The sequence below is a fragment of the Perca flavescens genome, chromosome 4, assembly GCF_004354835.1.
Source record: "Perca flavescens isolate YP-PL-M2 chromosome 4, PFLA_1.0, whole genome shotgun sequence".
In the NCBI taxonomy this organism is placed as follows: Eukaryota; Metazoa; Chordata; class Actinopteri; order Perciformes; family Percidae; genus Perca; species Perca flavescens.
In genome coordinates, this window is record NC_041334.1 from 22710551 (window position 1) to 22726474 (window position 15924).

Sequence of the window (15924 nt, forward strand, 5' to 3'; positions counted from 1 at the left end):
TTGAATGTGTAGCTCTTATCTGGGCAATTTCAATTCGTTTCTGGTTTTCAACCTAATCACAAAACCATACAATTTATTATTCATACTATATTTATTTACAATATTAATTCCAGCAGTCATGCCCGTGCTGTGATACTGAATAACAATTTGACCTACTATACAGTTTGGTGTCCAGCTCTTGCCTGAACAATAGCATGTATAATAATAATAATAATAATAATAATAATAATAATAATAATACTTAACATTACTGTACATGTTTGTGTTTACTTATCTTTGTTTAGTGGTTTGTCGATATTTGTATCTTCCTGTTAACGTGTCTAGTCTGTATATTGTGAGCTACTGAGAATTAAACTCATTGAATGTGTCAACATACAGTACCTGGTCAATAAAGTTGAATCTGACTAAGGTAAGCTACAACATAAAACAAGGTAATTGTTAATCATTTATTACAGAATTTAAATCATCACAAAACAGTTTACTGTACAAGCAGGTCCTCAATAACGCTGACTACATAATTAATTGTTCAACTTGGCACACAAGGATGTTACTCTCTCATAAATCTCGGATGTGGTAATGACACTGCAGATGGTCAACAAGTTGTAATAATCCATAATAGAGCGTCACAAGATTTTATGAAACCAATACTCGTGGAGCTTATTTTTGTTTTGTAACATTAATGAAGCTTAAGTCACTGACACCCAAAACCGACCCATATTTTCTATACAGATGTGTCATGAGATAAATCAACACAAAACTCAGCCTTATAATATAAAAATGGTCCATATGGTCCCAAAAAAGGAGGGTGGAATCCATCACACTTATTACAAAGAATTCAGGGAGGGGGAGTGGACAGGTAGGTCTTGGATGCTATGAATTCCCATGATGATATCTAGGTCAAGGTCTCTCCTTTCGTGACCTATGATGAGACAAATAATTATGTTACAGTTTATATTAAACACACATCCTGGACTAGTATCCCTGACCATTGCGCATAGTGTATATATATATATATATATATATATATATATATATATATATATATATATATATATATATACATCCCCTGATTAATAATTTGCACAACCTGCACAAAACTCTAGGCCTACAGCCTTAAAACATTTACACTGTACACATTTTTTTTTGTGTATTTAGCATATTTTTTATTTTAATATTTCAATTTTATATTTATGCTCTTGACTGTTGCAGTACTTGCTCTATTGTTTATTCCCTTTTCATGTGTATTGTATTTACCAAACACACCAAGGCAAATTCAAATTCCATGCAAGTGAAAACTTACTTTGACAATACATCTCATTCTGATGTAATGGGTAGATCATTTTGAAATATTCAAATATAAATAACTAATGGATTGCTATATTACAATGCAGTATACTTACTCTCGCCTCAATATATTCAATCCTCCTCTCCAACGCTGTCAGCTTCTCATTGAGGGTGGCCAAGCGGGATCGACACGACATATCTGAGTGCGATAAATTGTATATAGCATGTAACGTTAACCATAAAAACTCATGACATTTAATATGAGGCGTAGCGTGTCGATGCTGTCAATTACAAACACGTTCACTCGACAATAGTGAACAACGTCACTCACTGTTACTGGCAACAATTTCTGAGAGATCATTATTTCATCATTTAAATTCAGGGGGTTATGCTGCGGCTGGTATAACGTTACTGTCAGCCGAACAGACTAGCATTTGCAGTGGCCTAACAGCCATTAGCCGTCTCAACACTTGAATCCAGTTACGTTAACGTGAGTCTTTTAATTTAGCTAATGGTTTGCCACTTGCCAACATGAGTTAACAAGCGAAACAAAATGTAACGTTAAAGTGACTCGAACCCAAACTGCCACGGTACTTCCACGAGAAAACAATAACAACCTCACAGCTAACGATAAAGCTAATTGCTAACTGGGAGTGGCCATTGAAAGCATCAATATTAGTGCTCGTATCTGTAAAATTGTTCGTTAAAAGCTTACCAAAGGAGTTGAGAAAGTCGGCGATTTTTTTTTATGCTGCTTGTTATAACTTCTATATACTCTCGATTCGCCCAATCTTGGTGAATCTCTCTTTGCACTGGATCTTCCTGGCCAGCCATGTTGGACGAGTTGCAGTTCAGCGTAGCGTTCAATCAAACGTTTACCCCCCCCACCTGCGTTCAACCAGGAAGCACAACTTAGACGGTTGAAGTACCGCTGTTGCTGTTTTAAATCAATGGGTAGCCTAATAGTAATTAATACAATTCACAGACTACTTTTAAATAATACAATTTGCGTATTACTATTACATTGCCTACTATAACAGTGGTTATCAAAGTTGGGTAGGGGGCCCCCAGGGGGGGTTCCCAGCAAAAAGGGGATCATTTATTTTCACTATAGGGCTAAATTACATCCATAAGTAACACAATGACAGAATGTATGACTATTTTGGTCATGGTTTTCATACACTTCTAAAACATCTAAAAGCAAAACTCCTATCCGGTGGGGGACCCTGGGACAAAATGTTATCAAATGGGGGTCCGTGGTCTAATTTTCAGCCACCAAATTATTTTGCTCTACGTTGACGTGCAAATTCAACTATCACCACGTCTAGTCTAAATATTAAACTAGCTATATTTCTTACTGTCAAAACTATCTGTTGTTCATCTAAACAAACACTATCAAGTAGCCTACTTTAATCCTTAAAAGTAAATGCATTTTTCACGTTTAGGAATACTGGAATTGTATGGGTTTGTATGCAATCTGCAGAAATAAAATAAAAAAATATACAGAACCATAAAAACCCAGACTAACAGACTGAGGAACAGCTTCTTCCCCAGAGCTGTGGTCCCCCCCATGCACAAGCACACAAATACAACCTGTAGCTTTTAAGGACTAAGGACTACTGTCATGAAAGCACAATATCACTTTAACAAAACTAAAAACTAAAAACTCTGCAAATGCTCTTATGAGTACTATGTGCAATGCCTTTTTTGTGTCTTTTTTTATCTTTTATTTTTATTATCTTGTTTTTATTATTTATTTGCAATCAGTGCTGCTGCACTGATTGCCACCAATGAAATTATGTTGTGTTCATACAATTTGACTCTTGAAATGACAGGAGCACTTTAAATGACATTACATTTTTATTTCTCCTCTTTAAGTCTACCCAATGAAGATATTTGTGATATACACATGACATGTTGCAGAGTCAGTCTTTTACATGTTCATCAGAAACTCCCTTACAAAAAGGTTTCAAGGAGTTTCTTCATTTAGTAAACATGCTGAACAACCACAGTATACAGCACTGGAAATATCACAAATTTAGGAGTGGTGCAATTGAGTTTAACAGTGAAGGTGGAAAAACAGGATGAAACAATCCAAACAGATGATTAATCTTTTTGGCCAGGCTAGTTATAACTGATATCCCTTAACCACTACCCAGCGTGTTGTAGCACACTTTACTTGACCCCCTTAAGTAGCTCTTTAATATCTGCCTCAATATCAATGGTAAGGAAATTTCTGCTGTAGCGCTTGTAAGGCTCCCCATCAGGACTGATAAGAAACTTCTCAAAGTTCCAGGACACGTCATTCCTACTGACGGGACTCCAAATTATGAACTTTGGATCAGTCATGAGAGCCATGGCATCATCACAGGGGAATGGAAGCTTTTCTTTCAGATATACAAACAAAGGGTGGGCATCTGTTCCGTTCACATCCACCTTCTCCAGGAGCTGAAAATTGGGTTCAAAGGCATTCCCTGGACGGACATACTTCAGAGACCTTAGGATTTCATCATTTTTGCAGTTCTCCTGTTATAAAAAAGACAGAAACAAGAAATACATTATACACAGACCGTATGCAATCAGGTTGATTAAGCCTACATTAGTATTTCCATTTTAATACTACTTTATACTGCTACTCCATGCTGCATTTTAAATGGAAACATTGTACTTTTTACTCCCTATATTTATCTGAAAGCTGCAGTTACTGGTTATTTTGCATATTCAGATTTGTACAACCTATGATCAAGTTATAAAATATAAAGTAATTAAAATTAGCTCCAATACCATCTACAAAGGTACAATGTTACCTTATCATTCATGCATTAGTAGCCTAATAATAAAACACATTCTGCTGCTTGAGTACTTTTAGTTTTGATACCTTAAGTAGGCTACATTTTGCTGATAATACTTCTTTTATGGAAGTAATATTTTGGATGCAGGACCTTTACTTACAATGGAGCATCATTGTGATACTGTCATTTTTACTTAAATAAAGGATAAACTGTATAGCCTGGAGCCCAAGGGACAAACCTTTTTAACTTCATCTTCAAGTCTCAAAGCAGACTGAAAAGACAAATGTCATTTACCACCATTGAAAACGTCTTCACTAGAATGTAGGCTATGACATTAACAGTTTTGTTCAGTTTTTGTTAGTTATTCTTCAGGTTTTTGTTCTCTAGTCCGATAATCAAGAAGCAATAGACCTACATTTGAGCTTTAGAGACACATCATGTTCTAAAAATGTAATATCCTCCCAGGGTTAAACAGTCGTACATGTCAGCCACTTTTGAAATCACACATGGCCTACCTGATGTCCAAACTGATTACAGGGCACACCCAGAATAACGAGTCCCTTGGCGGAGTAACGACTGTTGAGCTCGTTCATCTGAGTATAGTCCCTGGTTGTTGTTCCTCATAGAGACGCCACATTCTCAATGAGAACAACTTTCCCCTTCAGACCAGAGAAACTGAAGCTTTCTCCAGAAAGCAGTTTAGCTGTCAGGTCGTAAAACCTTCTCACTTTCCCAGCCATTCTCATGAATTCCGGACGTAGGCTATTATAACGTTAGCTACGCATACAGGTTAGCCGACTCGATTTAAGAAGAAGAAAAAAAAACGTTCAGTTTATCTCAACAAGTTCCCTACAAGTCCCGCCCTCATGTTTAATGGGGCGGGACAAATATACACAACTCTAAAGGTCATTTCAAATGACAAACTTTGTTTTAGATGACTTGCGATTCTTGGACCCAAAACAAATCAAGTAACCATGACGCCACGCATTGTTAATGGTGTACTACATTGCAATGCCTTTTTATTCAATATTAAATAAATGAATAAATAAATAAATAAATACATAAATAACTAAATACATAAATAAATAAATATGCCTTTGAAATACATCATGACATAAATAAATGAGGAAATAAATACATCAATAATTAAATAAATGTAAATATTCATATAAAAATGAATCAATTAGTTAAATAAATATATAGCGGTGCTCTGTACCCACTGCGGGTTGACACAGTATTAGCTGAGGCGTTGTTAAGTGAGCTAGTGGGCAAACAACTGCTCTAATTCACATTAAACTGAACATTTCCATTGATGGTGAAGTGAGACAAGGTGAATGGGACTTCTTTGGGACTATTTATGTGGACGTTTCTGTATGTATTGTTTATTTTATATAACATTGTGTTTACAGGTGTGTCAACTGCAGCGGCTGTGCAAGAAGGAAACAAGATGAATGAGGACAGAAACGTCCACATAAATAGCCGGTGTGGTGCTCAGTGGTCAGTTGAGCGGTAGTTGGTGGTCTAGTTACCCCCAGAATATGTGACTATGCGCTGGGTACAGAGCCCCGCTGCTGCGGTCGTGGTGCAATCGGTCACGGTGCCCACGGCTCTGTTGTGAATGTGAGAGATAGCCATGCCCCCCGATTTGTTTATTACCTCATTTAATTATTTCATGATGTATTTCAAAGGCATATTTATTTATTCATGTATTTATTTATTTATTAATTAATTAATTAATTAATTAATTAATTAATTAATTAATTAATTAAATATTGAATAAAACGACATTCCATACATATTTCTAATCACTACTCAATAAAGTCTCTGAACTGACCGTGTGTCTCGAGTTAACTGACTTGGAACTATGGAGCTCTATGGAACTTCCATTCAAAATAAGTAACTTAACATTAAAAAGTGGCATCACAAGTTACACTTACCAAACATATGCGAATATTGACTGTAAGCCTACGCACACATCAGTAAATCTGAATTACAACGTTATCGACATGGTTTCTTTTAAAGAATTTGCAAGTTTATTTGTAACAAATCCCCCCTATTAGTCGGCATAGATGGTACTTTCCAGGAAGTCGTGTGTAATGTGTATCTTTAGTGTTTTAAGCATAGGTTTTAAGTTCTTATTAGTTATACATCCATGTTCATTCAAGGACCAGTGACAATTGAAAACGACCAAACATTTGCTTTAAAATGTTAGCCTGTTACAGGAAATTATAAGAACAGTGTTAAGGGTCCAGACGAAGTTAAATAACGGTAACGTTACCTGCTCCGCCGTTAAGATACCATGCCAGACTGGGTCAGTCTATGCGTGGTCATTAGCCTATTGATAAGTCTTGTAACAGTAGCTGGTTACATTTTGTACTCGGGACTCCTCACAGACATTATCGTACTAACCGGCTCTCCTCCCGTAAAGAAGATTACATTCGCCTACAAATTCAAAGAAGGACCGTACAAAAACTGCAGACAACTTTTTAAGGAGTCTCACAGCATTGGACCAAAGCTTTCATGTATCGGAGTATTTTATGATGACCCTAAAAAGGTAGCTAAACTTTCATTACACAACTCTTTTATACCAGATTCTTTTACCTGTGTTTTCCCGCACTTTACTCAATATTTTAGTTTAAAAATAAGGCAGATCTTAAAATATTAACTTGTTATGTAGCTAGTCGACCGCTAGATGTCGATAGCGCCATTCTCTGATGCGACTATACAGTCTATGGATGAGATTGAAGTGGTCGAAGATGTAATATGTGTGTTAGAATCATGTTATGGTTTTGTGATGTGTTGAATGTTGGAGGGCCACAATGCATATTAGCCACTAGGGACTGCAACTACAGCTGTTGATTTAATTATCAAACATATTCCATCATCACCAACACCAACAACTTTCCATGCAGGCTATGTTGAATTCACCCTTGACAGTCCGATGACTAGGCATGGGCCGGTTACAGGTTTCAAGGTATATAAAAAGGTTTGAAAAAGTCAGGGTTTCAAACCACTAAACTTTTCTGTCATTCCGTTCCCGCGGTATAAGCTGTATTTCATGAGTCGTCAAGGACAGAAAGTGCAGTTTAGAAATCCCTCTACCTGCCAGTGTGCAGTGTGTTTCAAAATAAAATACATTGTGTTCAATGGAAAAAAAAGTTGTTGTCTTTTACCCAGAAATTCAAAAAATAATACATCTATAACTGTCATTGCAATGCCATAATACCGTGAAACTGAGATATTTTTTTTTTGTAATTGCAATACTGTGAAGGTGCCTGAAGGTTATCATACTGTCAGAGTCTCATATGGGCCCATGCCTTATGACTAGAGCTGGGCAATATATCGATATTATATCGATATCGTGATATGAGACTAGATATCGACTTAGATTTTGGAAATCGTAATATTGTAATATGCCATAAGTGTTGTCTTTTCCTGGTTTTAAAGGCTGCATTACAGTAAAGTAATGTCATAAATCTTACCAGACAGTTGTAACTGTTCTATTATTTGCCTTTACCCACTTAGTCATTATATCCACATTACTGAGGATTATTTATCTAAAATCTCATTGTGTAAATATTTTGTGAAAGCACCAATAGTCAACACTACAATATCGTTGCGGTATCGATATTAAGGTATTTGGTCAAAAATATTGTGATATTTGATTTTCTACATATCGCCCAGGCCTACTTATGACTAGCTTGTCTTGTTCCATAAAGATCGAGGTTCAAAATGTGGAAGCTTACAACACTTATGTGAATGTGACAGAAACTGTTGTCGTCTCCTTTGCTGCTAAAACCACAATTGATGAGTTGGATCTCTCTGTGAGATGTTTTCCTACATTCCCAACCATTCCTTGTTTGTTCTCCATCCATCCCTAAATCTCAGTGTCTAGAAGCAGCAGGGAATATTATCTGCTAGATCTGTTTTCCTGATACATAATCCTGCTCACTCTCCGGGGTCTCCAAAATCTTGCAGTGCTAGTTCCCACATTTTAATGCGAGTCCAGCCAGCGTGAGTTGTTTTTTCAATAGGCTCTGCCCAAACCGAACGAGAAGGAATGAGACAAGGTGTAGCACCTTTTTAAAAGGTTAAGCAGTACAGTTTGTTGAATTGTAGGGGGTCTGGAGGTTCAGGGTGGAAAACAGGGGCTCTTTAGAAGTTGGCTATAGCATAAGCTAATATTGAATAGAACTCTATAGCTGACTGTCATATTCTATATGACCTCCATTGGAGAATGCATTGGAAAGCTGGGACATACTGTATATGAGGTTAGATATCATCAAGATATTTTTAATATTGTAGTATTAAAATACTAAAGGCCTTTACATGTAAAAGCTTAAACAATGGATGATTAAACAGAGTGGTGTTTCTGTTATTTATTTCTTTATTGGTATAATTGGGGTGGACAAAATAAACATTTGTCAGTGTAGCCGATACAAATCAACACCACCACAAACTGTACTTGTAGAACAAAGTTACAAATTAGCAACTCTAGCTGAGTGGAAGGATCCATCAACATCTTGCCTGGCCATTATTAGAGAATATTTCTTTCTATGTTACATACTTGTATTTTAGAAGAAACATTTGTAAAGGGTAGCACCAATAGTCAGAACCAAACATTGTCAAACTATCAATATTGAGGTAGTGAGTCAACTATACTGTGATATTACCATTGTCAGTATTCACCTCTAATATTTGCATTGATTATCTATCTCTGAAATATGCTGATATCTGCCATTTACAGAGCTGCTTTTCAACAGTATTGACTTAAGTGGCGCTACTTAAACCTGCCATAGCCTGGTGCTCGACAACCTGATGGAATCTAAACAGAGTTCAGTGATGGAGTCTTCAGCTCTGCTTCAAAACACTTTTGTTATGCTTATTCTCTTTTTCCCAAGCCGGCAATTAGGCTAGCAGTGGGTCCTAGTTCCTCTGCACAGTCACAGCCAAGTTCTGATCTAAGTTAAAATAATTGGCGTAATGATCTCAGCTCATTAGCGTCCGAGCCTCAGGATGCCATTCAGTCCCAGCGTCAGGAGCCCCAGAGACTGCTCTCAGATAGGAGGACTGGTATTTGGTGTCCAAAGTACACTGTTCATTGATATTTGCAGTGAGAGAGATTTTCAGAAGTGCAGCTGACAGAGGATAAGTGTCAGCGTGGCTCTCTCATCCTCTGTTCTCGGTTTTCTCACTTTTACCTCCTTTAATCACTTCCTCTGGAGAAACAAAAGACCTCAACAAGGACTTGAGTTGCTCCTCAGATGGTTGCCATGGATACAGGGCTGGAGCGGCTCTGTCTGTTCCTTCAAACGGCCAACACATATTCTGGGCCCCACTTACTAAACCCTTTCCCTCCACCAGCCTCTTCACAGTTTCAAAGGCAGGGGGTTTCTGACCCATTGCTCTATACTTCACCTCTACCCTGCCGCTCTCTTCTCCTCCTCTCCTCTGTGTCCAACTTTGACAAACGTCAAAAGGTAACGGGGGGTGAACCATGTAGTTTTCTGTCAAACTTGATATTCCAAGTAAGCAATCAGGGTCAGGGTTTGCGGTCCTTGATACATAGATTGTCTAAATAAAAAGCTGTGCGACATGTGGAGTGGTGGTGAAATGACACATGTGTCTGCCCATCGTCAGGGACCCATGTTTGGGTCACAAAATGATGAAAGCTGTGGGCATGGCAGCTGAAGCAGGGGCCGGTCAGGAAATGTGTATCAGTCTGTATGTCAGTCTTTGTGGTGAATGATGAAATAGTGGAAAATCTCTCTGATACTTGCCCTTTTTGAAAGTCGTAAAAAAACATTAAGCCTCGCTAGATCTGAGCATGGATGGAAAGTACTTTGTATGCGGATGAAGATAGTTTGCCTTTCTTACTTTGTTGCCTTACCAAAGTCAATTCAGCCCATGTGCAACAGAGACACAAACCCGTTTCTTCAGTTGAATTTCAGAAACTTTGTTGCTTCAGATGAGCTGTCAGTGTATCGAAGAAACATCAAAAGACAGCACCCTTGTGTCTTGATGAGTGCAGAGAAGCAAAACAAAGATTGTGGACAGAGGTTTGTGCTTTTGGTTCTGGTTCTTTGTTTTGGACTCCTTACATGAAGCCCTGTGATGATTACTGTAATAAATCTAATTGGCTCAGATTCCCCACTGTGAGCCCCCAAAACATCCAAAGTGTCAAAAATATCCTCATGTGTAAAGTTTCTCAAATGTACTTTTGGTACTGTAAGCCATTAACCAGATATTTAAAATCAATGTCTTTTGTACACATTATATCTTAGTGTGGCGTGCTCCACTGAGAACCTGACTGTAGTGGCAGTTGCTATTGATTATGGAGTGGTGAGTAGATGTTTATTTAGGGATTGTGGACATTTGATGGAGATTAGGGATGTAACTGTATGAAAATTTAACCTCACGGTTATAGTGACCAAAATTATCACTGTTTCCAGTATTATCGCAGAGTTTTAAAACGGAGATGAGTTAGAAGATTTGACGTATTGCCGCCTTTGGCAGCAACTTTTTTCCTGCACGTTCTGCAGACAGGATAACTATCTTCAATCAACTGTCCTTCGGCATTCTTATAATAATCAAAATATGCCCATGCTTCAGACTTAGTCCTCTTAGAGGGCTGATAAATGTCCTGAGCGCTGTCATCTCCTCCTTCCACCATGATTCCAACTTCAACAAACGCACGTTGTAGGCTACGCAGTGCGCCTGCGCGGCAACTTCAGGAGAGTCTGATGAAGCTGGGAAGGATTAAACACGCGGTTTCCACACCGTGGTAATCCACCGTGATAATAATGATATTTGAAATGAAAACGGTAATTGTTATCGTCAACATTTTTATCGTGGTTTACTGTTACACCGGTAACCGTTGCATCCCTAATGGAGATTATCTCTTTTTCTTTGAGTCTTTATTGAATCTGCCCTTCAGGGCGTCACTGAGCATCCAAAGCATTATGGTACTAGTAGGCATGCTGGTTACCAGTTTCAAGGTATACCGCGGTTTCAAAAAGTCACGGTTTCAAAACCACTAACATTTTCTGTCATACCGTTCCTAAGGTATGAGCTGTTGTATGAGTCTTCAAGGACGGAAAGTGCAGTTTAGAAATCCCTCTCCCTGCCAGTGTGCAGTGTGTTTCAAAATAAAATACATTGTGTTCAATGGAAAAAAAAGTTGTTGTCTTTTACCCAGAAATTCAAAAAAATAATACATTTATAGCATAATACAGTGAAACTGAGATATTTTTGCTGAGGGTTAGCATACCGTCAGAATCTCATACCGGCCCGTGCCTAGGTACTAGGCTTACTGGACAAACAAGGTGTGGTTTACTTGTCATCTTTAAAATATAATGTGCATCCTATGTTTTACCAGGAGTTGTTTGTTGCTTCATATGTGACAACAATGCCAACACATCTATAACTTACACCATTGGCAAGAGAAAACGGTAATATAGGCTTGAAAATGCTCTCAAGTCAGACAGAATGCAGTTTATTTCCCCACACCTTGACTTAAACTGAAGATTCTCTACCTTGGAATAGAGCTGGAAACTGACATTAGATAGACAAAAAAAGTCCCGAAATCTAGCCTGTTGATTATTGTTTCCCTTATTACAAAGATAATGTGAGATCCTTTTCCTAAAACCATGAGGCTGTAGCTAACAATTATTTTCATCTTTGTTTAATCTGCAGACCATTTTCTCAATTAATCAATACATCTTTTGGTCTATAAAATGTTAGAAGGTAATGACAAATGTTCATCATATTTCCCAAGAGTCCCTGTTGATGTCATCAAATGTCTTATTTTATCCGAGCAACAGTCCAAAACACAAATATATTAAGTTTACAATACAGAGGAAACAGAAAATCCTTACATTGGAGAAGGTGCAACCAGAGAAGTTTTGTCATGTTGCTAAAAAATAGCTCAAACAAATTGATTCAAATCGATTAGTTGATAAATTGTTGCAGCTCTGCCCTGAGTAAAGCTAGTGATTGCACTATAGAATCAGATTAAGAACTGATTCTCATAATCAGAATTCATCACAAAATTATTCTCACTCATGACTCAAAATCACTCTAGCCAATATTTAAGTCGGCTACACTATATTCATAATAATACATAATAATACATCACCAAACAAATCTTGGTCAGATGCAGATTCCCTGTTACTTGCAGTAGTTCTGTGTGTGTGTGTGTGTGTGTGTGTGTGTGTGTGTGTGTGTGTGTGTGTGTGTGTGTGTGTGTGTGTGTGTGTGTGTGTGTGTGTGTGTGTGTGTGTGTGTGTGTGTGTGTTTGAAACTTTGAATGTGCGGTTTTGTGAAAAATTAGCTTAGTTTGTAGTACAGGGTGAACACGACACTTCTACCCATGACTGGCCTTGCGTGTGGAGGAGTAGAGGAGAAAATAGGCATTCTCAGACACACTGGCTGTGCTAGAAGCGTAGCATTGATAGGTTTACAGACAAATTGGACCATTCCAGCTTATTTATTACATGAGCCTTCAGCTCTTCTCAGCACAGTGGGGAGAAAATCTTGGATGTCCCAGGAGTATTTCATTTTTCACTCCCTTTTCTTCTTTTTTTAATGGGCACTGGGTTGCTCTGAATGGAGGAAGGAGCAATAATTGCTGCACTGCCAAATGCTCCTATTAGACCTCCGATTAATGAGGAGATTTTTCTCCTTAAATTTGGCACCTGGCTGACATCAGTAAAAGATGTTTTTTTTTGCGCACAACCCGTTGTTTTTTTAATGCATGCTATGAACTACTCATAAAATTACCTTACATTACACCCTAGTGTTCACGACTCATCCGTCTTCAGAGATGGGTACTTGGATAATGTTGATGGTAGGTGACATTTTAGAATGTATCCCCTTTTTTCAGGGAGACTGAATATCAAGAGGAAATATGTAGTGTTTTGTGCAATCAGTTCCTGCACAAAAACAAGGCAAACTTTAGAAATTGTTCTGAAATAGCCAGATAGTATTTTGTGGTTGATAGCATTAATCTGTCATTGCTGCTGTTGTCATATTGGAGGCCTCTGTATAATTATGGCATTTAGAATCACCGTAATGAGAAAAAAGGGAAAGGTCAAATGCTGCAAAGACTACAGAGTGTGAGTATCTTTTCTTTCTGTCTATCTGATCTATCTAAACTATATATCAGTCTATATTGTTTATATGTTCTCTCCTAGTGATCTTTATTTATTTGTTCCTTTGATCCCTGTTTCTAGGTCCCGGGACCACAGTGTCGCTATGCTGTCGGCAGTATTCTGAGCGAGGGAAAAAACCAGGCAGACGAGGAACTTTTGAAGAGCTATGAGACATCAGGCTTTAATGTCTTTTCCTTTCCTGAAGTCACACACGTGGTCGCTACGTCGTTCCCCCACAGGACGCATTTGTCTGTCCTCCTGGGAGTAAGAAGAGTTTACCCACGGCTAGAGCACTACATCAAGGTATTATGCCTTTTAGACTCTTTCTACCAATCACTTAAAGTTTGTATGTCACTACTAGGGCTGCACAATTAATCAAATTTTAATCACGATCACGATTTTGGCTTCCCACGATCAAATTTGCGTGATCAAGCGATATTTAAAATGCGTCATTCCATTCATATCAAAGTTTTTGCAAAGCCAGTCTAGCGCTCCATGATCCACTGTCTGATCACGTGCCTCCATGAGCCAATCAGAGTTGTTCCCTGCTCCGCGCAGCTTAGTTTCTAGATGTAGACAGTCACAGAGGACAGAGTAACGTGAGGAAAATTCCACAACAGGTAGCAGTCGGTCATCATAAGTCGGTCACGATGTTTACCAGTTTACCAGTAAACGCAACATTTTGTCCCGTCTGTTTGTGTTTTTCAGACAACAGCAGTGACAAGGGCTAGTTTGTGTGTTTTAATATAACCGTACAAAACCAGTAGTTCTGTGTGAAATTAGACATTGAGCACCCCCATATTGCCAAAATGGTATGATCCTCGTTTCATAATAACACCCGCGAAGATCCGACTGTGAGATTGATGGTCGAGTCAGGCTCCGCATATCGATGCATCGAATCTTCGACTATTCGGGGTCACCCCTTCTACACTGTTTAGCTGTCAGCATTTTAGCCGTGTTTAATCCAGTTACTACAGTAGCTAATAGTAGGCTAACGTTACCTGCCGCGTAACGTGTTATTAGTGTTTACTGGCGTGACATGCAGCAATGTTTATGTTGCCTCTAACGTTAGTTTCGGAGCATCAGCGTGCAATGCAGACATGTAAGTGGCAGTGTAATGAGCCACCGAAATCCGCGTTGCTATTTTGTCCGGTAGATACGGGGCACCACATGTGCCATTAACGTTAACAGAAAATTGCGTTTTTTAGGCTACAACATTTTTTGTCACATACAGCAAACATCTCCTCACTATCCGCTAGCTGCCTGTCCCCTGAACACACTGTAAAAAAAAAACGCGGTCTCTGTAGACAGCCCAGGCTCCACAATATTGGCTGGAACACTGTTTGTTATGGTTTGTGGGGCAGGTTGGCGCGGTTTGTTTTTGTTGCCGTTTGTGGAGCCTGATCTGTCTTCAGAGACTGCGTTGTTTTACAGTGTGTTCAGGGGACAGGCAGCTAGCGGATAGTGAGGAGATGTTTGCTGTATGTGACAAAAAATGTTGTAGCCTAAAAAACGCGTCACATCACTTAAAGCACCTTTAAATAACAAGAAAAGGTTTATTTGCCCGATTTAGGAAAATATGATATAATGATAAATAGGAGATAAAGTATACTTTTACATGAACACGCTGTATACATAACGATTATCCGTGCTTGGACAGATGTTTTCTATGCATCAGGCATGTTTTTTCAGGCAGCAAAAACTTAAAATGTGTTTTGTGAAAAGCTGAGCTTGTCAATATTTTTCTTTACGTCCCCTGGTGGGCTGGGAGGTGTTTGTTAGGTAGTACAGCAGGAAGGGATTTATGGTTGGAAATGAGATGGAGGCATGGAGTGAACTTGAAGACAAAGGAGAAGAAAGAAGGAGAACAATTTGAGCTCCTATTAGCACTTTTTAATGAATGATCTCACTGAGTGCTGCTTGGGGGACGCTGGGAAAGTGAGTCATTGCGATGAGCCGAGAGTTTTTGTGGATGTAGTTTAATTATGCAGTGTGCTGCAAACAGGTGGTAACACCACAGGTTGTCTCAATCACTCTGCTTCTGCTGGAGGAATGTGTTTGTGTGTCCTGTCTGGCTGCCTCTACCATCTGCTTGGACGCTGTTTAAATCTGGCTCCGCTCTAGTGACACTTAGCCTGTCTGAGAGGTCAGCTTTCACAGCCATCAAAGTGGACATGAGTCTCCTTTACCAACAATATTATATCCTTTTCTGGTCATTGTTTCTACACTTGCTACATGTAATTTACTGTGTTGTCTCAACACTTACTGGCTGTAGTTAGCTGTAGTTGTTTAGCTCCATATAATGGGAAGCATTATGACATTTTATAATTAATGACTCCTCTCACAAAATCTTTAGCGTGAATAGATACTTATTGAATCAGATAAAAGAATAGCTACAGTTTGATGGTCTTTGACTCACTTTCTCTACTTTTGATACATAGATTGACATTTTAAAGTATATAGGATTTCAGCTGCCAGTTTACTATGTTCAGAAAGTATGCAGAACAGCCTTGCAATAAATTGTACTTTCATGGGTTGTTGAATCTGTTTTAGAGAGGTATTGATTTCATTTTATGGTAATTTTGAAATAACAAAATATTAAAAACACCTCTCAATAAAGCACCATGAGCACCCTTCAAAATGACCAAAAAGTTTCATTATCAGCTCTTTAAAACCGTTTCAGCAAAACTGAACTT

The 15924-nt window shown here is 38.4% G+C and overlaps 3 protein-coding genes across 3 annotated transcripts in view; 1 reads left to right on the forward strand and 2 right to left on the reverse strand.

Moving 5' to 3' along the window:
• Positions 1 to 432: 432 nt before the first annotated feature.
• brk1 (BRICK1 subunit of SCAR/WAVE actin nucleating complex) lies at positions 433 to 2225 on the reverse strand. Its single transcript, XM_028576273.1, is given in 4 exon segments — positions 433 to 919; positions 1401 to 1483; positions 2000 to 2030; positions 2032 to 2225. Coding segments are annotated over 4 exon segments (228 nt in total). The 5' UTR covers positions 2119 to 2225; the 3' UTR covers positions 433 to 892.
• A 900-nt stretch (positions 2226 to 3125) lies between these two features.
• Positions 3126 to 5020, reverse strand: LOC114554284 (glutathione peroxidase 1). The gene is made up of 2 exons (XM_075447420.1): positions 4592 to 5020; positions 3126 to 3810 (listed from the first exon to the last, which is right to left on the reverse strand). The coding sequence occupies exons 1-2, from the start codon at positions 4820 to 4822 to the stop codon at positions 3460 to 3462; spliced, it is 582 nt and encodes a 193-aa protein (XP_075303535.1). The 5' UTR covers positions 4823 to 5020; the 3' UTR covers positions 3126 to 3459.
• A 1144-nt stretch (positions 5021 to 6164) lies between these two features.
• The window catches only part of tex264b (testis expressed 264, ER-phagy receptor b), a 36306-nt gene continuing 26546 nt past the window's right edge, over positions 6165 to 15924 (forward strand). Inside the window, exons 1-2 of the mRNA XM_028576018.1 lie at positions 6165 to 6630; positions 13310 to 13531. Of these exons, the coding sequence (XP_028431819.1) occupies positions 6376 to 6630; positions 13310 to 13531 (477 nt within the window). The 5' untranslated portion in view covers positions 6165 to 6375. The remainder of the gene's footprint in view (positions 6631 to 13309; positions 13532 to 15924) is intronic.